The sequence below is a fragment of the Prunus mume genome, linkage group LG3, assembly GCF_029339155.1.
Source record: "Prunus mume cultivar Tortuosa linkage group LG3, ASM2933915v1, whole genome shotgun sequence".
NCBI classification, from domain to species: domain Eukaryota; kingdom Viridiplantae; phylum Streptophyta; class Magnoliopsida; order Rosales; family Rosaceae; genus Prunus; species Prunus mume.
In genome coordinates, this window is record NC_142700.1 from 9,534,047 (window position 1) to 9,559,407 (window position 25,361).

At 36.8% G+C, this 25,361-nt stretch overlaps 3 protein-coding genes and 1 pseudogene across 5 annotated transcripts; 1 reads left to right on the forward strand and 3 right to left on the reverse strand.

Annotated features, from left to right (window-relative positions):
* Positions 1 to 324: 324 nt before the first annotated feature.
* LOC103325801 (receptor-like protein EIX2) lies at positions 325 to 3,607 on the reverse strand. Its single transcript, XM_008227981.3, has one exon. It carries the CDS (start codon positions 3,360 to 3,362, stop codon positions 414 to 416), a length of 2,949 nt encoding a protein of 982 aa, XP_008226203.2. The 5' UTR covers positions 3,363 to 3,607; the 3' UTR covers positions 325 to 413.
* A 4,244-nt stretch (positions 3,608 to 7,851) lies between these two features.
* LOC103325740 (glyceraldehyde-3-phosphate dehydrogenase GAPCP1, chloroplastic) lies at positions 7,852 to 12,455 on the reverse strand. Its single transcript, XM_008227924.3, has 14 exons — positions 12,112 to 12,455; positions 11,552 to 11,646; positions 11,387 to 11,454; positions 11,268 to 11,306; positions 10,680 to 10,780; positions 10,050 to 10,162; positions 9,801 to 9,900; positions 9,570 to 9,716; positions 9,383 to 9,443; positions 9,192 to 9,289; positions 8,908 to 9,050; positions 8,738 to 8,821; positions 8,257 to 8,346; positions 7,852 to 8,135 (listed from the first exon to the last, which is right to left on the reverse strand). The coding sequence occupies exons 1-14, from the start codon at positions 12,205 to 12,207 to the stop codon at positions 8,084 to 8,086; spliced, it is 1,287 nt and encodes a 428-aa protein (XP_008226146.2). The 5' UTR covers positions 12,208 to 12,455; the 3' UTR covers positions 7,852 to 8,083.
* A 4,056-nt stretch (positions 12,456 to 16,511) lies between these two features.
* Positions 16,512 to 21,986, forward strand: LOC103325739 (transglycosylase). 2 transcript variants are annotated; one of them, XM_008227923.3, is made up of 13 exons: positions 16,512 to 16,629; positions 17,304 to 17,513; positions 17,829 to 17,879; positions 18,822 to 18,952; positions 19,075 to 19,191; positions 19,385 to 19,504; positions 19,783 to 19,895; positions 20,115 to 20,281; positions 20,412 to 20,465; positions 20,736 to 20,845; positions 21,226 to 21,339; positions 21,419 to 21,550; positions 21,628 to 21,986. In XM_008227923.3, exons 2-13 carry the CDS (start codon positions 17,337 to 17,339, stop codon positions 21,653 to 21,655), a joined length of 1,314 nt encoding a protein of 437 aa, XP_008226145.1. In that variant the 5' UTR covers positions 16,512 to 16,629; positions 17,304 to 17,336; the 3' UTR covers positions 21,656 to 21,986. The 2 variants fall into 2 exon arrangements, with proteins under 2 accessions (XP_008226145.1, XP_088905310.1); XM_089049184.1 differs by having other exon boundaries at positions 16,587 to 16,713.
* A 296-nt stretch (positions 21,987 to 22,282) lies between these two features.
* Positions 22,283 to 24,790, reverse strand: LOC103325800 (L-ascorbate oxidase-like; annotated as a pseudogene). The gene is made up of 5 exons (XR_016125554.1): positions 24,407 to 24,790; positions 24,210 to 24,302; positions 23,698 to 23,910; positions 23,430 to 23,616; positions 22,283 to 23,338 (listed from the first exon to the last, which is right to left on the reverse strand). The product of XR_016125554.1 is annotated as an L-ascorbate oxidase-like (transcript).
* Positions 24,791 to 25,361: the final 571 nt, after the last annotated feature.

Genomic DNA, 25,361 nt, shown 5'->3' on the forward strand with positions numbered 1-25,361 from the left:
TTATTGTTTGTCTGAGAGATTTTTGTATTTGAACAATGTGCGAGGTTCAATATACAGGCTAATTCAGGATTAATTCAAACTAATTAAGGTGTGGTAACCAGATAATTAGCGGGACGTGCTCTAACTGGACCTCAAGAAAGACATATATGGGCTTTGTTGGTGAGCTTGTAACCAATTAGCGAATGTTGTGGGTGACCCAGGGCGGTTGCTAATAGTAGTAGTTTGTTGGTGAGTTTGTGACCAATTATAAATATATGGGCTTTTGATAGGTACCCGTCCAAAAATGATTGATGGACTATTATTTTGTCAAAATAAGAAACCAAATTGGTATTTAATCTAAATTTTCCCAAGAAAAACAAACGTATGTATGGAATCCATTACACCGTTTTACTGGGTCAAATTATAATACACTATTAAACATGACAAAACTTTCTTTGCAAACGAGCCACTTTCAACGCAATTGCTAGTGTTACCTTATCTTTGGTGTCATCAAAAAATTGAAAATAAGCATACCTCCATGATTTCTTCAGGAGTAATGTGCCACAAACACCCCAAAATCCAACGATAAAGCCAAGGATCATGCTGACATAGAACCACAACGCTCCATTATCATTTCCATCTTCATTACTATGTTTTGCATTTGTAGCAATGAAAGTGTCATCACCCGGACACTTTGGAAGAGGAACCCCACACAGTGATGGATTACCCATATAAATGGAGGAATCACCGAGCGTTTGAAGTTGGCTGCCCAAAGGAATTCTTCCCACCAAGTTGTTATAAGACAAATTCAAGTGGGACAAAAATGTTAAGGAAGCAAGGCTTTGAGGAATATGTCCTGAAAGATGGTTGTGTGAGAAATCAAGAGTTTCGAGCATATGCATACTTCCAACAATTGAGGGGATGCTACCAGTCAACTGATTCCTGGACAAGTTCAAGGTACCCAATAAAGTGAGGCTACATATCTCTTGGGGGATTTCACCTTCCAAAAAATTTGATGAAAGATCAATGCTCTTTACCAACATCAGAGTAGTGTCATACACGAGTTCTTGTCCTTTTAATGTCAGCATGGTTGGCTCAGTATCGAATCCATATGATTCATTGGAATCATCAAGAACAAGAGAAGTCAAATTACTGAAACATTTGGGAATAGTACCTGAAAAGTTGTTGTGGCTGAGGTCGAGGATGTGAAGGTTGCCAAGATTGCACAATTGTCTGGGAATTTGTCCAGTAAAAAAGTTGGATCGCAATCGTAACATGTACAACATGGATACATTTGATCCTCCTGTCCATGGAGCTATGCTCCCAAATAATTTGTTGCCTCCAAGATCGATACTTTTCAAAACAGAGCAATTGTGCAAAGAATGTGGAATCTTGCCACCAAAATTGTTGTTGTTGAGCTTTAATATTTTAAGCCAACTTAATTCTCCCATTGAAGTGGGAATATTACCAGAGAGATTGTTGTAGGCAGCATCTACAATGGTTATCGGGCTCCCCGAACTCCATGCGTGAGGGAATTTTCCAGAAAAATGATTGCTCCTCAGGGAAAGGACTTGCAAGTACTGCATGTTGCAAATAGAAGGTGGAATTGTACCATTTAAATGATTCTCTGAAAGATACAATTCCTTCAATTTGGGCATGAGCTGGTCAACACTCGAGGGAATTGGCCCGGAAAATAAATTACTTTCAAGATCAAAGAAGGTGGCATTAGTGGACCATAGTGGGAATGGGCCCTCAAGTTGATTATGAGCCAAAATTAATGAATCTAACTTAGGAAATCTCATCAATTTGTTTGATGAAAGCCTACCTCGAAATTGGTTGTAAGATAAATCCAACTGTATGAGTTTGGAAGACAGCTTCAACAACCATTCCTCTGGTATAGAATCTGATATTCCAGTTCTCCTAAGGGTGACTTGTGACAGTTCAGTCTGAGATTGAAGCCATACCCCAAAACCAAGACCTACTTTGTAATTGACAATCTTAATTGTGTGGAGCTTGAAAGGAGGAGCCCAATCATAAGACACGTTGAAAACGAGGGACATGGGCTTTTGTATGCCATCTAAATCGTTGCCTATTGAAAGACTTTTCAAGTTGGTGAGATTAATGAAATGGGCTTCCGTTATATTGCCTTCCCAAGAGTTACCAAACAGGTCGAGTTCAACTAGCTGGGAGAGTTGTCCTAGACTTTGCGGAATGGACCCGTTCATGTCATTATCAGGGAGGTACAAATACTGCAAACTTTTTAACATTCCTAAGGAGGCCGGCAATTGGCCTTCCAGCCCGCAACTAGACAAATGTAGTGACTCTAATACTAGTGTATTATTTGGACAATTTGACAAACTCCCCCAAAACTCTTCAATCCCCCCACCACTAAAATTGTTCCCCCCAAGATTTAATGTCTTTAGCTTGCATAAGTTTCCAAGGACTCTGGGAACTCCACTATCTTTGAGCCCCAAATAAGATAAATCTAGGTATTCAAGAGATTTGAGGTTTCCAAATTCAACTGGAATATGAGCATCGAAAGAATTGCTGTTTAGATCAAGTCTTTTGAGGCTAGTAAGATTGAAAATCCAGCTGGGAAATGAAGAAGTATTGAAATTATTAGTTGAAAGATCAAGGACCGAAAGTGAGGTGAAGTTAATCCTCTGTAGAGATAGTGGATGGCTTGCTAATCCGCAATCAGATAAGTGTAACTCCAGTAAGGAAGGAAGCATGTTAACAACATGCAGCCAATTTGTGTTGCTATAAAGAGGCACTCCATTGAGATTGAGGTATTTTAGGGAAGAGAGATGAGAAAGCCAACTCAAGTTTTTGGAAGAGAGATATGAATTACGGGCATCAAGATAGTTCAAGTTTGATAAGTTACCAAGAGAAGGGGGAATCTCTCCTGCAAACTCTGCAGAGGAGATGTTGAGATACCTCAGAGTTTTAAGCTCTCCAAAGAAGTTAGGAATGCGGATCCCTTCAAAATTATTCCAACTTAAGTCCAGGTAATGCAAGTGTTTCAAGCTAAGCAAAGAAGGATTTATCTTACCCCCCAAGCAAGACTTGTTATAAGCCAAATACTCCCACTCTTCATCAAACCAGTCATATGAATATGGATTGCGGAGATCCATTTGGGAAACATGACCGGTGCGGTTGTCGCATGAAATCCCTTCCCAGCAGCAGCAATCATGACCCGCCCAAGAAGAAAGCCTACCAGAGGGATCAGTAAGACCTTGTTTGAAGCTCACAAGTGCTTTCCTTTCTTCCTCAATGCATATTGATTTCGGTTTCACAGCAGTACTGGTTGCAAGTCCAATACCCAATAAGCACAACGAAAGGAGCAAATAGTGAGAAATATTGATGAGGTGATGGATTTTCATTTTTTTGGGAATCAAGTTTTCTGAATTTGATGAAGATGAGCAGACAAGAAGTGGACTCGATGATGCATTTATACAAGCAGGCTGGTCGCGCGTGTAAAAATGAAACCCAAAATCAACGGTGGAGGTCGTCAATTTAATTTATTGTGGTAAGTAGATGTACAAGAAAAAAGAAAAATGTAATGCCAAAGGGTTTGTATTGACACCCTGAAACTGATTATTTATCTTCAGATTTTCTACTTTTTGTTTGCTGCTCTCTCAAACGGTTCTCTCTCTTCACTTTCACTATATCATCAATGGACATTACATTACTATCTGTGCTGCTGGCCCACCTTCAAATTACAAACAACGTGGCAGTGCCAGACAAATGGCCCGGACCACTAGAGAGAGAGAGTAGTTGTGGTTGTGGTTTACGACAGTTGTGGTCCAAGTCCTCAACCCATTTTGCAAGGTTGCATGTCCAATCAGGTACATGGAATTATCATGAATCATGATTATATTTTTCCAGGTCCAGATCTCCTCTACCCATTTTGCAAGTTTGCAAGTCCAATCATGCAAACTGTACTCAACCTTTTGGCTGTTCAAATTGTAATTCGATTTCGGAGAAAGTTATTGTTGGTCCCCAAATGCATGCATGGTTGACTGGCTTCTTACTTCTGCATGATTATATTCTTTATTTCTCCTTGACAGAGTCACAATGTTTTATTTAATACTCATGATGCTGCTACTATATTATGCCCAGTTTTATTTTCATATTTTAAAGGTGAGTGAAACATGTAGTAGAAAAATTAAATCAAATGCTAAATGCCAAATGGTGTTATATATTACATCAAACGTTGTTCCACTCTGAAATTTCAAACAACGTGATATAGAGAGTTCTTTAGTCTAGTCTCCATATATAATGTGACAAATTTAAGCACATAAAGACTCCTATATATCAATCAAGAATCTCACATTTAATGTGTATTTAGCAAAAAAACTGACCCATTAAATCCTTGGAATCGGCATTGAGAAATAATTGGTCAGTTTGGCAAATTCTAGCCATGGTTCTCTCTCGGTCTCTGCAGTGCACTATATCAATTGACATTACTGTCTGTGCTGGCCCAACTTGAAATGACAAAGAACGTGAGCGAGGGGGCTTTCTAGTCTCCATCACGTGCCAGTACCAAACAAATGCCCCGGCGGACACACACGGGGTGACACTACAAAAGAAAGGGATTGAGGATACACAAGATTCCAGGTCCAAGTCCTTAACCCATTTGCAAGTTTGCAAGTCCAATCAGGTACATGTAATTAGTGCGTTTTCTTGACTAAACTGCATGTAGTCTACCTTGGCGGAAAATTCTGCAGAGATCATTTCGGAGAAAGTGATTGTTGGTCCCCAAATGCGCATGGTTGGCTTCTTACTTTTGCATGAAACATGACATATCACAATTTCCACAAGTTACAATAGAAGAATCAGAAATCGCTTTACCACTTCTTTTATGGTTGATGATATCGTATCATGATAATATTCTTCATTTCTCCTTGACACAGCCACAATGTTTTCGTTAATACATTACTCATGAATCATGATATGCTGTTGCTATATTATGCCCAAATATTCACTCTTATTTCGACACAAATGGGTTTTAAGTTTTTTATTTCATTTTTTAGTGGTAAGTGAAACATGTAGTAGGAAAAAAAAAATCAAATGCCAAATGCCAAATGGTGTTTACATCAAATGTTGTCCCACCCTAATTTTCAAACAACGTCATATAAGAGTTTTCTAGTCTAGTCTCCATATATAACGTGACGAGTTTAAGCACATAAAAGCTCCTACGCTCCTAGACTAATTGGCCTATATATCAATCAAGAGTCTCACAATTTTTGATTTTTTTCCCGCATCAATTACGACCATTGTGGCCAAAGCTTACTCTTATCCAGTGGCTCCTTCCCTGGACAACGACTTACATCCATCGGGCTATATACTCTTTTAGATGTGAAAATCTTGGATATCCAAATATAAGTCTTTGGTGACCGGTAGGTTTGAGAATTAATACATATGCAGCAGAGACTTTGAGGGTCACCATAGCATTCATTAGTGAGCGAATTTACTAAAACACTCAAAATGGGGGTTGAAATTATAAAAAAACACAAGCACTATTGAAACATATAAACACACCCAAAACCCATCATTACACACACTCAAAATCCATTTATAAACACACCCAAAAAGTTGACTTTGGGGTTGATTTTGGGTGTGTTTCTATGTTTAAATAGTGCTTGAGTTTTTTTATAAATACATGTCTAGGATTGGGTTTATTTATAAATTTGTGTTCTTTTTTCTTTTGTTTTTTTGTTTGTTTTTGTTTTTTGGGTTTTATTTTGAATGGGTTGTTGTTATTCATGGTCTCTAGCTAGTACATATATATCTTTAAGGTCAATAGTCTATATATAAGTCTTGGTACGTGTACATGTGTTTAGTCTTGCACCACTTATTATACTCAACTTCTATACATATGTATCCAATAGAGAGTATCCTTAAGGATCATTAATGTCACACAAAAATACATTAAGGATGAAATGTAATAATTTCGTAAACCTCAAGGACTATTTGCGATAAAAATAGAAGAACCAAAACTTATTTATTATTGTTCACCTGAGAGATTGTTGTATGCAACATCTATAGTCAGATTTCATGCTGAGGAAATTCTCCTGATAACTCGGTGCTTCTCAGAGAAATGACTATCAAGTTTTGCACGTTGCAAATAGAGTGGAATAGTACCATTCAAATGATTCTCAGCAATATACAATTCCAGTACCGTGAACCAATTAACATTGCTTTGTGCAAATACATCTACGAAGTAGAAGAAGCCCTCGGCAATGGCCCCTGCTGAAACCTTCAGTCTTGCAAACATGAGCACAGTTTTGGTGACGAACGCAAGGGCCATTGTGATTTGAAGTTTGAACATATCTGATTAGACAAAATGATCATTAATTTTCTTAAGATACGTGTTCAGAGAAGGAATATCAGCAAAATGATGTGCTTTCAAACGTTGCCATGAGTTCTTGTTTCGTCTTCTTGTTTGGTCTCGAATTTATGGCAGCCTAGTTTGTGACTTTATTTTTTAAATAGATAGCTAGGGAAAGTGTTCTTAAACAGGAAAGTGGCCCAATGCAATCCTAGTCCCGTGAGGAGTTCAAAGCAGGAAATTGAAATAGGATTTGACTCACTCACTCAAATTGAAATAGGAAAGTGGTACGATCGATATGCAGTATATAAAGAGGCATCAAAACTTGTGCAAGAACACAAACTTTTTCACACATTACTCAAATTTCTTCGTAGGTTTCTTGAGAGATTACAACAGAATTCAGTGAGATTCCAAGTCTTCCTGAGGCTATTCAAATTACGAATTACGTTCCTTGAAGATTTCTCTGCCAAACCTTATTTCCGAATCGAGTTTCGATGATTTCCAGAATGTCGATTATGTCATGGTTTTGGACCGAATTTGTCAACACTTTGTCCGAATTATATCAAATTGCCTCCCTTTTGTTCCGTAGGATTTCTTCACATGTTTTTTAGTTGAGGTCCAGCAGCAGGTTTGCTTTCAATTTTCAATGTATTCATGACTAGGACTAGATCCTTATAAACTGTAACTCAGAGCTTTTGTGTTAATATTCCAGTTAATTCAATTATGGTTTACATTTAGTTTAGAAGTTCTTTTTACCAAGTTTTTTTATAAAAAAAATAAAAATACAAGCGATAGTCTAATTATTCTGAACTAATCTAATTTACGAGAGGGTGACTCGAAGGGCTCACTACCCTTGCCAACGGGTCTAAACCATGTATGCATTTTTTATAAAGTTTTCTAGCACATGGAACCCTTGGTTGATTTAATAAAACCCCAAAACTAATATGCTGTAGATTCTTTATTTAACTGGAATAAATAAAACACTAAAATTATTTCTTACCAAGTCTTTTAGCTCATGGAAACACTAAAATTATAATCTGCTGCAAAGGAGAGAAATTCATTATCATTCATGTTTGTTCACCACGTCACCAGCATATTTAGGTTTTAATCAAGTTTTCTCTTCCATGATGCAATTGGGTTTCAATTGCAAGATGGGCTTTTTATATATGGTAACTTAAAATTTAAATGTATCGGCACTACTAGAAAATCAGCCACTACCCACTGATTATATTTTTTTGGAAACTAATAATGCCACCATGCCTATTAAAAGTTTTTGGAATAGGCATTGGTGTGTAATACAAATAAAGTAATTTTCTTTTTTTTTTGGCCTTAATATTTAGGTCTCTTTTTTCCCTTAATATAAGTTTTTGGGAAAACTTATAATCACTTATAAGGAAAAGAAAAAAAATAAATCAGTTACAAATTGTTACCAAGAGCAATTTATTTCATTTTTAAATGCGCAAGAAAACATAATTACCCTTCTTCCTGTTTAACATTTGTTTCCAATGCCATTCAAGTTAAGGCTTCTTGGGCAGAGCTCAAGGAGAAAGCCCCTTCAACGGAGCTGTATATTATAATGCGTACAAATGGATGCATTGGCCCAAACAGGCTGAGAGCTCATGCAAATCGAATTTCCATTATTTTCACATAGAATTATGTGACGTCTAAATCTCAACGTTGATAAAAAAAGAGATTTGTATAACTACTCTTCAACCAAACTCATAGCAACAGTAAGCGCTAAAAATTGTGGTGACACTCAGTGACCGAGACTTATGATGCTGCCACCAATGCCATGTGCTCTATGAGGTCCAAAACTCGGTTGCTGTATGAAAGGTGAAAGCACAATTAGTCATACACAACCATATAGAACCAACAAACTTTGTATTAGTGCATGCCAAGTGCTGAATGTGTGAATATGCAAGTGTAAAAGATGGATTCTTTACCTGTATCCCCACTCATTGTCGTACCACGAAACAAGCTTAACGAAGGAGGAACTAAGTGCTAACCCAGCCTTGGCATCAAATATACTGGACCTGGAAATTGAAGGAATGATTTAAAGATAAGCCCTTCATGCATGAATAAATCAATTCAGAAAAAGATCACACATTTTTAATCATAATTCATAAAATCACTGTTAAACTGGTGAAATTGCATGGAAGAAATAATGGTTACTAAGATAACTTTCCCTTCCAGAACAAAGTCAGCCTAATTTGTGTAATGAGTATAAAAGTATCTTAAATCTTTCATATCAGCCAAAAATGACGGCACATATATGCCAGTTGACCAAAAAAATCATATAAGAAAATAACCTCCAAAGATGATAAGATGATTTTTCTTTTAATTACTCAATTTGACCTGCAAGATTCATGCTACTATTGGTTTTTATGTTGAAAAAAAGCTTGGAGAAAAAGGAAAAAAACCTACCTTGAGTCACCAACAAAATCATTGGAGACTACATCTTCTTCAGTGTAACCAAGGATGCCTCTAAGTGGCCCATCAGCAGCATACCTTCATATAAGATATCAAAGGTGATTGAGCTATCGAAAGGGGGAAACATAAAGGTTTACACTATACACAACACGCAGAATGCATACCTGATGGCTGCCTTGACATCCTCATAAGAAGAAGTCTTCTCAAGTCGACAAGTTAAGTCCACCACAGATACATTAGGAGTTGGGACACGGAAGGCCATACCAGTAAGCTTTCCATTCAGTTCTGGTAGAACTTTTCCAACAGCCTACAATTCCAGGGAACAAATCAAATATGGTACCATTAGACCCATAAAATAAATATGTAAATCAATCATGAGTAAATACCGATTAAAATAATAAATAAAATAACTTAGAAAAATTCCCTAATCTATTTTCAGGGAAGGTACCTTTGCAGCACCAGTTGAACTTGGGATGATATTCTGTCCAGCTCCTCGGCCCCCTCTCCAATCCTTCATCGAAGGGCCATCAACTGTCTTCTGTGTTGCTGATCAAGTAAAACTGTCAATAAGTTTACCCCATAACATGTGATAAACAATGTGCACATGCACATGTTCTAGAGAGAGAGAGAGAGAGAGACCTGTAGTTGCATGCACAGTTGTCATCAAACCTTCAAGAATACCAAATTCCTCATGAATCACCTGCACAATAAATTTAATGAGGCAAGATATAACAGGAGACAGTCGCTTGCTAAAAGTGCTAACGCAGAAAGAAAGCTGAAATAATAGAACTATAAAACAGACTATTTGGTCAGAATGCAATCAAACCTTGGCAAGAGGAGCAAGGCAGTTGGTAGTACAGCTTGCATTAGAAACGATGTCCATATTTGGCTTGTATGTACGCTCATTTACTCCTACCACAAACATGGGTGCGTCTGCTGATGGAGCTGATATTACCACTTTCTTTGCACCACCCTGCAAAACAAAATCAATCAAAGGTCAACTTGGTGTGACAGTAATGAGCAATGTAATGCAAGAAATTGACTCAAAGCAATTAACCTTTTTATGTAATGAAGCCTTCTCAACTGTTGTAAAAATCCCAGAAGATTCAACAACATACTCAACGCCATAATCACCCCAAGGGATCTCTGCAGGATCTCTGGATAAGGTTCAGAAGTTAATCCCAAAATACAGATACTGTTTTCAATTAAAAAACCAACGTATGGTGTTTATAACGTTCTCTACAGAACATGCTACAAAACATAAAACAGCTATTTAGATTACTATTGAAAATCACTAGGACAATACCTTTTGCTCACAACTTTAATCGTCTTCCCATTTATTTCCAACGTGGAATCATCAACAACACTAATTGATCCGTCGAATACTCCATGCGTGGAGTCATACTTAAACATGTAAGCCTGCAGATAAAAATACAAGAAAATAAGAATAAAGGAGAACATACAAGCATTCTTGCCTGCATTAATTAACTTCAATACTGATTAGAGGACAGGAGCAGAATGAATATCCAAGAAACTAATCATCAACTTTTTAAGTTTGTTACACACATGAATATAACCAAAGCAAACAAAGATACCCACAATTTTAAATATTCAAGTTCAATCATGTAGATACTAACAGTGAGATAAACAGTGCAATTTAAACCATTCACATATATTCAATGAAGCACTCATTTAATTTATGTGCAACACTTTCTACAATATGGCTCTGATCCATTAAGTACCAAAAAAAATATCAAAATTTGAATCAGAAGCAGAATGCATGCTTCCATATACCCAAACAAGGATGACAATATCTAATCAATACCACTCTAATCTTGAAACGTAAAGAACATGTAGTGCAGGTATGGCTCTGGTGGCTACGTAATTATCCCAGGATATTAGCAAATTGTAAATAAACATCATCCTTATTCCTTACCATGTACTTAGCATCAACTAAAGGATCATTGACCGCAACCACTTCCATATCATCTCTAGAGGTTGCTACTCGGAGAACCAACCTTCCAATCCGACCAAAACCTGCATGAATTCAGTACTTATATGTTGTCATCATATACCAACTATAAATTCATTTTCTAAAGCGAATAAGTCATCAGAAAATCATCCTTTCAAAAAGACAAGCTAAGCATTAGTAAAATATAAAAAGTCAGGTATTGCTATATCGAGCAATATACAAAGAGTAAGAGCTATACGATTTTCGAGCATCCAAAAACAATGAAAGGGGCTAATGGGAAGAACAGCAGTAATATTGAAATCATAGACAAATAAACTTAAGATTCAAAATAGAGAGTTGGGCATTGATATATCAAGCAGTACTAAGAGTAGCAGTAATACAGTTAACAAGCATCCAAAAACAATGAAAGGGGGGTCATGGGAAGAATAGCAGTAATACTGACATAATAGACAAACAACTTAACATTTAAGAAAACAAGCTTAAACTAAACAAAGAAAAACATCATCCATGACCACTGACAAGCAAGAGAAAGAACAACTTAAATCAACTTACCATTGATCCCAACCTTTGTCTTCCCACCACTCCCTGATCCTAAACAAAACAAAACAATCAAGAGTAAGCTTCAGAGCCATACAAATCAATGTGATGTTGAAAATTTGTTTGGTTCTTACTCTGGATTGTGGGTGGTAGCTCAGTGGCTGTGGCTTTGATAGGTTGGACACTCCTCGCGCTACATATCCTGAAAAATGGACCATATATCACAGTCAATTACAATAACAATGCCTGAAATAGCAAACCCAAAAAATTAACTAAAAACTGAGACTAGGTTGCTCAACTGTAAAGAAGACGAGCGGCTTGGGATGGAAGTGCCAAATATGCTTGATTGCACCTTTGGACAGTTCAGATTGCGACCAAATCCGACGCTTGACACCTAAATAACAGATAAAAGATAATTAACAAAAAAAGCGAAACAAAAGTGTATTTGTTATTCATTGTTTTAGTGAGTGGTGGTATTTTCCACTCATAAAAAAACTGAAAAAGGAAAAAAAACCAAACCTTTTTAAAGCTGAGAAAACTCAACTAAATCACTAAATAAAAGATCAAAAACTGTTCTTAACATAAAAGAAACAATTCTAGCATACAGAAAATGAACTACAAGCCGAAATTTAAAGCCTTAAAATTTGCAAAAGAAACTGGTACAAATCAACAGTAATCATAAACAAAAAGCCAAAGAAATGCAAGCTTAAAAAACCAAAACATAATTTATTCCAGACCTCATTTTTCATTCCTCTGTTTTCAAAACACAACCAAATTCCCAAATGTTTGGAAGACTACGACATCGTTTCGAAAAAGTTGGGTGATCAGCCATGGGAGCAGAGGCAAGTAAAAAACAGACCTTGAAAGAAGCGGAGGACGAGGCCGCGAGCTCAGCACGCGAGGCTTCGATCAACGGAGCTGAGGCTGTAGATCTGAGCAGAGAAGAAGCCGCCATTTTTTAGTGATTCAACGGACTCAGAGCTCTCTTTCTCTCTCTTCGTCTGAAGCAGATGGAATGGAAAACCCTAAAAACGAAAAGCTTTTATGCAGCTTTTGGAGACTACGAACAGCCCACCAGAACCAAATGTGTCTTTTGCTTTCTTTTTTTAATATTAAACTTTTTTAGAAAAAAATCACGAAAATAAATAAAGTAAAAGCCCTGCGGAGGTTCTTATGGAGCTTCCCCTGAAAACTCCCTCTCTCTCTCTCTCTCTTCATGTTCTTTATGGGGGTGCACTCGTCTGCGACCCGCCAGAAATCTTGGCCATTTTCAACCGTTGATTTTTTAAGGGTTCAAAAAAGAAACGGTTGAGATGTGAATGGAGAAAGGGTTGTGATGAGAGTGGAAGGAGAGGATTATGAGCTGTGTAAATCACGTAGGTGAGTTTGTCGTGACGTGGAGAGCGGAGAAAAGGTATCGTAGATCCTCGAAAGCCACGTCGGACCCGTGTGGGCTTTTTTGGGATTTTCCTTTTTTGAGATTTTCTAGCCGGTCCTACAGACGGCCGGTCCACGTTCCCGGTCCATTCTTCCTTTGTCTCCTATGCCCAGGCCCCAGCGGTTGCTTGCATTTCTCTACAATTGCAGAAAGTTAGCTGTTGGTTTTCTACTATTGGAGAAAGTTACATGAATTTTTTCTTATCTAATATTTTGTTTTAAAGAGGTCTTAATTTTATATTTACATTCTCAAGATATAAATAAATTGTTGATCCTTTAGATAAGTGTGTACTTAATGCAACAATAGTTGGAAGCGTGGCTTATGCCGGTTGGTCAGGACAATAAGTCCGTCTCTTGCAACTAAAAACAAAAAGAAAATAAAAGGTCACCAATAATAAATAAATACTAAAAAAAACTATTATTTTTTCTTGGAGTCATTCACTCAACGCAAAAGGCAGAAAAAATTTAAACTTGTACAAGCACGTTGGAGAGAATAGCACGAATAGAACTAGAACTCAAAATGGTTTTAAACCTATCAAGTTCTTTTGTTTAATTAATGATTTGGATGAAGCTTTAAGCCTCCCTCATGTTTAATTAGTAATTTGATAAATTATGGGGTTTTGATTTTATATCTTCTGTTGAATTCTTTATTTTATTATAATATTTATATATAAAAGGGTGTTGATTTTTCAACTCATCTTTTCTCCACTTACACTCCCTTAGCTTTTTAATATTTTTTAATCAATTTTATTATTTTTTGTTATTTCTCTTTCCTATTCTACCATTACCCTACATTAATTCCTTCTTCTTTTTTTACATCCATAGTTTCGTTTTCTTTTCTTTTCTTTTTCTTTTTTAAAAGAAACAAATTTTAATGCAAAAGACAATAAAATATAGAGAAGGCCAAGATGGCCCTAAACAAACAAAAAACAAAGAAAGAGTAAGCTAATGATAGAATAGGAAAACTTTAATATATGGTAAGGGTAGAATAAAAAAGAACAACATTCATTAAAAAATATTTAAAAACAAAAAGGAGTATAAGTTAAGAAAAACGGAACAGAAAAATCAACTCCCTTTAAAAAAAGTATCGATCAGTAGTTTCAAATTTGATATCAATACACATGGTTCAATTCGTTTTATAGTAACTTTGTTTTAGGAGTTCACTACTCATTTGGTACCGAGTCCCTAAAATCTTAACCAACCGTTCAAGTCCGAACCGCACTCATTCGGCATCGGTGAGATTTGAACTCATTTAACTCAATTAGGTTTTAGGACTTCCTAACTTAACCAACCGTTCAAGTCCGAACCGCACTCAAGTGTGTTGGTGGGGGTCAAACTCAAGTGACTAACCTGTTTTTGTTATTTTATGTTGGTCGGGGGGTTCAAAGTAAGGACCGTCCATTATAGAAGTAGGGTAGGGGAAGCATATATTATATATATAATTACAAATTACTGACATTGATTATTGATTGTGATATCTGAGTGTCGCATTAGGCATAGTACTCTTTTGGCATTTGCCATTGGGGTGTATGTGTTGTGGTAGGTAGGCTTGAAAACAACCCAATACAGCCCAATACAGCTCTGCACGTGGTCTTCCCTAGAAGTAGGAAGACAACTTCTCCAAGCTAACTTTTTCCATCACGAAAGAGAATCACTCATATTAATTAGTTGTTCATGCACTCGGTTGCATTAGCAGTTGAGAACTGCCTTGGGAGTTAGTCAACATATACATTGATACATTAATAGTTGAACGTCACCTGTGCGCGTGGGCGATAATATTCCTGTCATCTTTATTTTTGGCATAAAGATGAATGGTGGTAGCCCGAAGGCACGTGTGCCAACTAATGCTTATTTGTTTTGTGAAATGACATGATCTGTCTGATGTCTCAACATAGGTATCACATGTAACATTTTCTTTGGCACAACCGCACAAGTTTGGACTATTACACAAAACACCTGGGTGATGCTAATGGGTTTGTTATCACACGATGAGAATCTCCAACATCATAGAAATTTGTTGATGGTACCTATCAACAACTCTATAAGAAGAAGCATGAGAAGAGAGAGAGAGACGAGCTATTAGTTTAAATCAATTCGTTTAAGCAAAGTAAGACATTTTTGTTAACTTTTCTTTTGGTTGTTGTCAAATCTGTCCAGGAATTTTGATATGAGGATTTAGGTATAGCATACTTCCATTTGGGATTAGGTATAGCTGCCTGAACAGCTTTAAAGAATATGGATCCCAAAAGGCTTAGCAAAGTTGTTGGAAGATGTAACTGTGAGAATGTGAAGGTAAAGAGTTAACATTGGAAAGTCGAGAAACCTACTAAGGGCTTATAAGGAGTTGAGTTACTCCCTCCATTGCCAATTAGTTTTGGGGTGGAATCTAAACTTCATTCATGGTATTATAGCAGGTTAGCTCACATGTGAAAGCCCAACAGCCACACGTGCTCCACGTCACCCAATATATGTTGTCCACGTGTTAAGCTTGAAAATTCGTCACACGTGAGGGAGCGTGTGAGAATGTGAAGGTAAAGAGTCTCACATTGGAAAGTTGAAAAACCTAGTAAGAGCTTATAAGGAGTTGAGTTACTCCTCCCATTACCAATTGTTTTTAGGGTGGAATCCCAACTTCCTTCAGTAACATCGAGGGCAGATTTTGGGTGTCACCATTATATCGTCACGTAGTGCTATTAATTCTCTCATGTTATAACACATATATTTATTTATTAATTAATGTTAACTTAAAGTTTTTAAAATATCAACTTTGCCGATACTCATGAATTAGTAATACCATATGACAATGTGACAATCACACCTTGGAGCAGTTGATTATATTTCGACTATAATTATATTAGATGCCTGTATATATATAAGAAGAAATCAACATTTGGGTTATCTATTAATCAAGAGATTAAAGTTGTTTTTAGAACTAATGATGGTTGGCACTCAACAGACCAAAACAAATGTGGTGGTCACCTTGAGCTTAAAGAAAGGAAAGGTTAAGTCGATAATCATTATAAACCAATTGATTGAGGGGTGCCCAGAATCATGACACGAAAACTATGAGAGTGGGAAGTGAGATGAAGATTTTGATAAAGAGGTAGGCGAGAATGGAGATAAAAATAAATCGTAGCACCAAAGATCATTTCATACTTTTTTTCATTTTGTGTTTTCTATACCTCTTGTCAACTTTTCTCATATCTCTTCATTCCCTCTCTCTCTCAGAGTATTAAAAGCCATGGACAGATCCATTCATTCTTCTTAAAAGTTTGGGCTTGAGTAATTGGATCCACCAGCTCTTCTTTCATATTTTTTTTATAGGGAACTTCTTCTCCTATTTTATATTCATTTTCACTAATCGTTCTCTCAATATTTCATTCAATTTCACATATTTGGGTTAGGCCACGGGTAAGTCAGTGTATCGGTTCTCTTACACCTGAGTTCCATTGCCTTTTCCGTAAATTAGAGTAATTTAAAGTATTTCTACCTCAATGTTTTTAGTATATATCTCATTTTGGACCAATATGAATAATGAACTATTGTAAAATTGTCCCTCATAGAAAAGATTTCTTACTAAACTTTTTCCTTTCCATATTTGTAATTTTGTTGGCATGCACTAAATATTTATAATTATATAATTTTAAAAAAAGAAAAGAAAAGAAAAGGGGGAAAATTTCAGCATTGGTTATGCTTGGAACGCCAAGTGTCATTCTCTAACAAGCTCTGCCCAACCAAGAGTGGCATTGCCACAGAACTTCCCGGCAACAATGGTCAATTGTCCATCTTCTTCTGTTTTCTTCCTTCATTTCATATAATACACACAAACATTCCTTCTCTCTCTCTATCTCTCTCTATCTCTCTCTCTCTCTCTCTCTAGCATCAGTCCCTGGGGGAGGTGAAGGAAACTATTTCTTCCTTCATTTCGCCTCTGCTGCTGGTAATGCAATCCACACTTTTTTCTTTGTCTCCTAGCAAATTCTCTCCAGACCGTGAACCAAAATTTTTGATTACACGAAATCATGTATAAAATCATATACAAATATTTAATTCACAGTCAAACAACATAACATGTCACGTATATGATACGAGATCATTGCTTTACATATGCATACGTAATATGTTTGCATGTGCACATTGTATTTCTATGTATTTATGTATATGGGGGGGTTTGGTTTCCTGATTTGATTGTGTTAAACTATATCTTGCTGATTGGGAGGTAAATTTTTTATTTTTTTACATTATGTGGATTGTTTGTTACATGCAATGGCGAAAATTGGCTGCTTTTTTTATGAGGTGGGTTTATTTGGTTTGAGCATGGGAGGTCATCAGGCCGGAATTGTGTTTGATTTGTGTTCCCAATTCTAGTGTTATGGATGAAATAGATTGAATAATTGTTTAAGGCTGCAATGAATTGCACAGAATTGGATTTAATTTTCTTGCTTACAGGCATGGAATCTGATGTAATATGTTCTCTTGATTATAGGACTTTCTGTATGGAGTGGATGTTAAATAAATTACAGTGCACATATTTTTCTTTTGCTTCCATTGTCTTTCAAAAAATTTATGTAATGGCACTTGATATGATATTGAAACCTGTTTTTTTTTAATCAGATGCTAGGATAGAGATCCAGAAATATTGCTGGGATGGCTGTCAGCTTTAGATATTGGGAAGACTGTGTTGATTCCCATGACTTGGAAGAAATGTGGAGCAGTCCTTGTGTAACTGCTGAATGGTTAGATGCTGGAGAGAGCAGAGGACAGAAAGTTCATCTCTCGCGCGATCCCGATGGACAGCCTTTTTTGACACAGACTGAGATGAAGGTGAATTGCAGATGTAATTAATTACATTGAAGGAAATCCTAGTTACTAGCTTAGTATAAGATGCACTTCATAAATCAACATGTTTCTCTCACTGGAGATTTTTGAACTGAATTTCTGATAGCTAAGAAGTTTTTACATTCCTTTTTACTACTGTAAGTATCATTCTGGTAACCATTTTGATAGTCCAAAGAAAAAAACTACTGAGGACAAAAAGTTTTTGGAATATTTTGATTTGACTTAGAGATTCTAAAACGCAGGTCATTTGCTTCTGAATCTGTTGTCTAATTTACCTTGCATCATATGGCTCTTTTTCAGATTGTGGCTGAGATCACCATCCGCAGGCACTTTGCTAACCAAATAGATCCCGTATGTTTTCTATGATGAGAACAGATTCGTCTGCTCCCCTTTTTATTATCCTTTCAGTCTCTGATTTCTCTGATATGTTTTCTGTGGAGTGGGAGGAGCTAGTTTAGAGATTTACATGTTACTATATATGTAGCACTAAATTCGATACCGAGATGTCTGGGTTGGTCTATGATGATAGCATGGCCACCCAAAGCCCTGAGTAGAAACAATGTTCATGTTACTTGATTTATTGTCACTTTCCTCTTTCTCGAGAATGCAACTGTCGCATTTTGTTAGTAAACACCAACCCCACCAACCTACATTGCACGTACAAGGTATTTTCAATTCGGAGACATTGCAGGCAGATTGTTCTTGTGTTAACAGCACGGTGAAGTCAATGCAATCAATGGCATTGAGGGCCAATCCACATTGTTGTCATCTTTAATTTCTGTAACAAAATGATTGTGATCTTACTTTGAATGATATACCTGTTTTCTATCTTCTACTCATCATTGATAGTGCAAAACTTGTTAAGATTTCAGAGGAACGGACCCTTAGCCTACCACTAGAAACATCGATATTGTCCCCAACTTAACCACTTGTTTAGCAGGTGTGGGGTTTTATACAAAATGTCTCGATGCTATTAGGAGTGAAACCATTTAATATATGGGACTTTCTATTTCGTTAAGTTTCCGATGCGGGACTTGTGTATTCTTCAACAAAACTAACCTTGAACATGTTTGGCAACATAGAAGTTTATGTTCTGTTCTGGATTGAAAACTTGTTGTTTGCTATGACCATCTATATTTGGGGTTTCTGGTACCTCTCCACTCTAAATGTTTATAAAGGGATAACTCTGTTCTGTATGAAAATAATACTTAAAGAGAGTGAAATTTTAAGCTTTGGATTTTCTTCTGGAGATCCTTTTTCCTCCTTAACTTTTGCAATCTACTTCTGCTGCAGGACATGATTCGTGCTATTGCTGACCTTGAAAGTGATAGACAGCCCCTTGCTACCCGGTATGATAAAAAAACTAAGTCCACCACTGCAGGGATCATGCAACTTTTACCAAAAACTGCTGACTGGCTGGCTAGGTACCAAAAATATGCACTGATTTCATTTTAAGCACATAAATCTTATACAGAGCAACAATGTTGTTTATCTACTTTTTATGTTATATTGCTGCAATGAAGTTGAAACTTCAACTTGCTTGCAGTGATATGGGCTACCAGGCATATGCAGTGCAAGGGAATCCAGATCTTCTGTTCAAGCCTTTTGTAAATGTATATTTTGGTGCTGCTTATCTTAAATGGTTATCAAGCTATGATCAAAAGTAAGTTGCAAAATATATAATTTTTTCGTGTCAGGTTGTATGCAGCTAGTACGAATGTGGACTTGGTTGGGTCCATCTTCCAATGGTTTTTGTGATCCTCTACATGTGTCTTATGTGTAGATGTTAAGTAATTAAGATAATTACCATTGTTAGTTCCATGATGAGATATTGATGCTTCAGTCTTTGTTTGCAGAGAAAGAAGTGAAGAATATGTAGTTAGGGCATATAAAGGTGGTACCAAAAAGGCAACTCACAAATCAACTTTGAAATATTGGCAACGGTATCTTTCAGTCAAGGAAAGTCTTCCATCCAGGTTGTTGTCTTCTCTGTATCACTATGATCTGGAACTTTGCTTTAAGCATTTTACAACAGTATTTTTAAGAACAGTATATGAAATATTTTCCACTGAATTGTATAAATATTTGAAATTTGGTGAAGAAGTATTGATGCCAATTTAGAAATCGTTGTGCAGTGAAGGATGTTATGTTTTGGTGAACATGTTATGAAGTCTCATTGAAAAGTCGAAACAGGCATTAAATCCTTGTCAGATATATATTCCAGAGCTGATTATGGTGTAATTCTTTTGTGCAGAAAAAGTTTTGAAGGCTGTCCATCTCCAAATGAGGTTTCTACTTCAGCAGCCCCTCATGCTCATGCTCCTCCTCCTCATGCTCATGCTGCACCACCTGCACCACACAACGCAGGTTTCTCCTTTTTCTAGTTACAGGGGGAGCTACTGTTACAAATGATTTTGAGTACTTATTTTTTAATACCTGATGTTTGGTGAAACTTTGCTTCTCCTTTAATCTATTGCAGTTCCAAGCATGTAGAATTCCTCAAGAATTCTGAGATATATATCATACGTTGAGAAATTTATTTACTTTATTTCTATTATATTACTAAGCCAAGAAGCTTTTCATCAGGTCATCATATTTACTGGGACTCCAGAGCTTCTCCAGAAGACATGGCAGAAATGTGGAATCATCAAGAGGTCGCTAGAGAGTGGACCACAACTGGAGAGAAAAGGGGAAAAGTACGATTCTCCCTTGATGACAACAAAAGACCATACCTTTCTCGTGTAGAACTGAAGGTACAAATTTTTAGAATGAAGACCATGGTTTGAAGTTCAGGAATTCTTTTTTGTTAGTGCTGTCAATGAAATCAAGGTTATATTAAATGCGAAACATGTCACCACAAAACATGTTATTGACTTCTTGCAGGCAGTTGCAGATATCGTACTCACAAAACACTTTAATACAAAGCCAATCAAAGCTGTAAGTGTAACTTCTAACTTGTGAAGTCCGGTTTCTGTAAATGAGATACTTTTGTGTGCCTAAAATTTTTGTTTAGGCTCATTTGTCTAAAAGAATGCTCTTGAGGAAAATCCCGGAAGATCATGAAACCATTTGTCATTTCAGTCTTCTCCCTTTTCAGTTTCCTAATCATTGTTACCTTTTCCCTCACCTCAGTCATCACTTCTTTGTCTTTCTCTGCAGTGTATTTTACTTTGTTTTTCTTGTTTTCGTGGGATTTATTTTTTGCAGTCAGTTCTTGGTGCTCTTGCAGAGGTTATTAGTTTGCGTTTCTTGAATGGCGTTGGACCACGTACTGGAATAATGGGAATCGACTATTCTACAGCTTTATGGCTTTACAAGTATGTCAATCTCATAATCAGAACTAAATTTCTTAATTGGAAAAGAGTTTAAAATCCATCTGTATAGAGAGCCTAGCTTGAAAGATAACTATCTTGACTCATCATGATTGTTTCTGGTGGTAAATCCACCTATTTACAAATGGTCTGTCTTGAGTTGAGCTTGGACAGCGCCTTAAATTGCCTAGAAAATGAATGAGAAAGAACTTCCATGCAAAATGGGGTCAATTCAATTCATATCAGATCAAATAACTCCCTTAAGAACTATCATTTGCTTGACACCAGAAACAAAAGACTTCTGTTATGAATGAATAAATATAATTTGGTGTTCTCTTCCCCTTTTGTATAATTGTATTTGCTTTGAACTTCCTCTTTGTGTGCAGGGAGATGGGCTTTAAGGCATACACAATTCATTCTGCTGATGATCTTTCCATGCCATTTGTGTCAATGTACTTTGGTGCAGCCTATTTAGTATGGTTAGTGGAGTATGAAGGAAGGTGAGTCTGTTTAATATCACTGAAATTAATGTCTTTCCTAAGGTTGATAATATCACTGACCAATGTATGCCATAAGCAGGTCAAGAACTCCAGAGTTTGTTGTTCAGGCTTATATCTTGGGACCAAAGAATGTGAATCTTCAAGATTCAGGTCCACAGTGGCTCAAGTTTGAGGAAGCCTTGGGCAAGTACGAAGACACGAAGAAGCTTAAGTATGTCCGTTCCACTTGTAAGTTAAAAATTCAGAATCTTCTGTTTGTATACTGATGAATTAGCCTTATATTTGTAGGGATCAAGGGAGCTGCACTATCATGTAAGCTGACAAAAACCACCTTGCCACCTTTGATGACAAGGGATTGCATCCTTTGCATCAAGTGAGAGCATTCTTGAAAAACTCAAATGAATTGAGTGAATGCTGTTACTTGGTTCTCATGTAGAATTGCTTTTGTAATATTTTTGAAGAGTTTTACTCTTTTTTCTGTATTTTTTTGCGAAAACTGTGTGAGCTGAAGTACAAAAGATAGCACTTTTAAGCGTCTGCTTTCTCAAAAGGCAGATAGTCCTGCTTCATTTGCCATAGGTTCAGTCACATTTGAGTCCAATGAAAGATGATGCATCCAATTGAAAAGTAACTCTAATTTGATGATAGGGGTAGTCTTACAATTTAGTCACGAACTTCAAAAATCTTGAATGTATCTACAGGCCGGGCTATAATCTGGGAAGTTGAACAAAAAATATCTGGTTATGAAAAATCAATCATAAGTTTGCATCTTATGAACAAAAGTTACCTCATAAATTTCCAAATGCAATAGCATTTTTTCTTTATAACTAATGACCAGCAATGACCATCAGCCAACAGAAAGTAGTGGCTTCCAGTAATATCTAAAAATGAAAAGAAAAAAAAAATCTATAAAATCTTAAATCAGTACATGTAGAAGCTCTGCTGAGGACTTCAACAACCAATGTGTAATTGAATATGACTGACATATGGGGCAATGACTTGCTCTTTTCTTTAGGAAATAATAACTTATAGGAACTATGGCCTATGGAAACCTTTTGTTTCTCCACAACCCATAACAGAAGAAGGCAGCTTTCCCACTTTCTCCACCCCTGCTTCAAAAACCACTCCCATTCCCATATAGAAATGGGATTCTAAATGGCAATGAAAAGCCCAAACACCTGGATTATCAGCTCTAAATCTCAAAGCAGTCCAGCCATAAGGATGTACTGGCACAGTGTTCTTCATGATTGGATTTACAAGATTGTATTTTCGCACATCCTTCATCATGTCAAACTTGCCTGTTCCATAGCCCAGCACCCAAAAATCATGTCCATGGAGATGCCATGGATGTGTCTCACTGTTGTTCACAGTCATGGTGTTTGCATTCTGCAGTATAATATCCACTGTGGTATTGAACTTCAATCTGTATATGCCATTGCTGGAAGTGGCATTTACATTCTCAGGCAATGGCGTATATATCATAATTCTTGAAGTCATAGGTTTCTGGAGGTGAGGTTTGATCAAACACATGGTTTAAGTCTAAGTTTTCCTTTAGAGCTATCAAGTAAGGTGTGTGGGGGAGAGAGAAAGATACATTGTTTAAAGACCATCTATAGTACCCATCTATCTTATTTTGTGTGTTGAGAAGCACAATGACTTTGTCTGAAGTGAGAGGGGGAGAGTGAATGAAACTTTTGTGGGCTTTGACAGCAAGGCTCTGTGCCAATCTTGGTGCAGTGTCATTCCATAGAGGGTCTGTGGTTGGCAGAGTTGGAGGGGATTTCTTGAAGTATTTTGGATAATAATTGAGGATTGCTAAGCCAGTTGGGGTTGCAGGTTTTCTGCTAACTACATTTGTAGTCACCCAGTAGTTTCTTGATGGGTCTTGGTTTGCTGTTATTAGGACAGAATATGTCTCACCAGAGTAAATATATAGGTTTTTAGTCTGAAATGGCTCCACATAATGCCCATCAGCTTCAACAACAGTCATATTGTGACCCTGCATTAAAAAAAGTTTGTTACTAACAAGGACAAGCTTTATAATATCTACACATTTGAAACTTTCAAAGACTTGGTGAGGTTTAATTTACCTCAATTTGAAAGCTGAGAGCTGATAGAGAGGTCAAGCTACCAATCCTTAATTGATACGTTTTGCCAGATGACTGTCAAAACATAGGGAGAACATTCTGGGTTTGTCGCGTTACAGACTCCGGCTTCTAGGCTAGGAGTTGCTAGTAGAGAGCAGTTGAACCTCCCTCTTCCATTAATCAGAAGTGACTGAAAATTTAATGGAATATGAATTATCAACAATGCAAAATAGTCCATATGTAATTTCAATCAATGGATAAAGTCATTTACCTGAGGCTCCCCAACCCAAACAAAAGGTATGGAAGACAAGCCAGCAGCTTGCTCATAAGTGCTTTTGTGGAACCAGTCATTAAGGATAATGCTTCTGTCATAATCATAGGCAAAGGGCTCAGATTCTCCATTAGGAACAGAGACAGTAATGGATCCATATAACCCAGCTTCTCTTTGAATTCCATAATGTGCATGGTATAGATATGACCCTGCCTACAATTGTTGTACGATGAATTAAAACATTGTTTATAATCAGAAACATATTCACAGAGCTGGTGCAGATATGTAAACAATGGGCAATGTTTTCTTCTCACATTTGTAGCATGCAATGTTGTCAAACTGTCAATCTAGTGCCATAAATTGAAACATGATTTCACATGATCAACGGTCCAGATTAGAAGTTTAGCAACATAACATACCTGACTGTTTGACCAGAAAAATCCCCTGCAAACAATATAAAAGTATTGCTCATTGGCTCATTGCATTAATTGGTTCAAGTTCCCAAAACTCACCCTATCCACAACAAACTTGTATATGAAGGTGTCTCCTGGAAAAATTGGACATTGAGTCACACCTTCTGTTCCATCACTCCAAGGTGTTCCAATCTGCAATTTATATACAGAAAACAAAAACAAACAAAAAGGTTCACATCTAAATTTTTTTATATCCAAATGCTGACTTGAAAATGAACAACAGAGTACGAAACTACCTGTCGAATTCCATGCCAGTGGATTGCTACATTCTCAGTTAACAAGCTATTCTTAAGCTCAACTACAATTGTGTCACCCTGCTGTGCCAATATTTTTGGTCCTGGGGTTTCTCCATTAATGGTTATGGCCAGCTTCTTAAAGCAATCTGGAGATTTGTACTCATACTTCACCTCCCATCTGTAATGCCGAATTCTAGCTTCAACTGTCGAGATAGCAACCAAAGAAATAAAATGACATAAAACCAACAGCTTCACCAAACTTCTGTATGCTAAAACCTCAACCATGTCTGAGGCTTTCAAACCTCAGAAAGCTTGAAGAAACTTGTACAAACAACATAGCTCTGGCAGTATATATAAATAGAGATATACATCTTACTGAAAAATTATTGGTTTTGCATGAAACTATGTATCCAATTCTCAGTCAATCTGAACGGCTAATAGAATATTCAAAATCTTTTTGAACTTTCCAGCTTACATTTTCCAAAAGGATGTTGAGCACATGCTCTGTAGATGTGACTGAAAGCAATGCAACTAAGCCCTCTAAAAGCACTTTCCACAGCGGAATATATAAGATGTCTCTGGCATAATGCATTAAAGTATTGATCTCTTGGAAACTGAGGACAGATCTGTTGAAGAATACACGAGTCCCACATCGGAAACTTAACAAAATAGAAAGTCTCATATAATAAATGGTTCCACTCCTAATAACATTGAGACCTTTTGTATAAAACCTCACCTGCTAAACAGGTGGTTAAGGTGGGGACAATATCAATGTTGTTCTAGTGGTGGGCTAAGAGTCCGTCCCTCTGAAATCTTAACATAGTATCAGAGCCTGATTCCGATTCTTAACAAGATCAAAACCACATAGTCAACATAGATTTCTTTTCTTTTTGGGGGAAATTAAACCAAAGACTTTCTGTTCCTCATTCCATTATCATAAACTTCGCATTGTGAA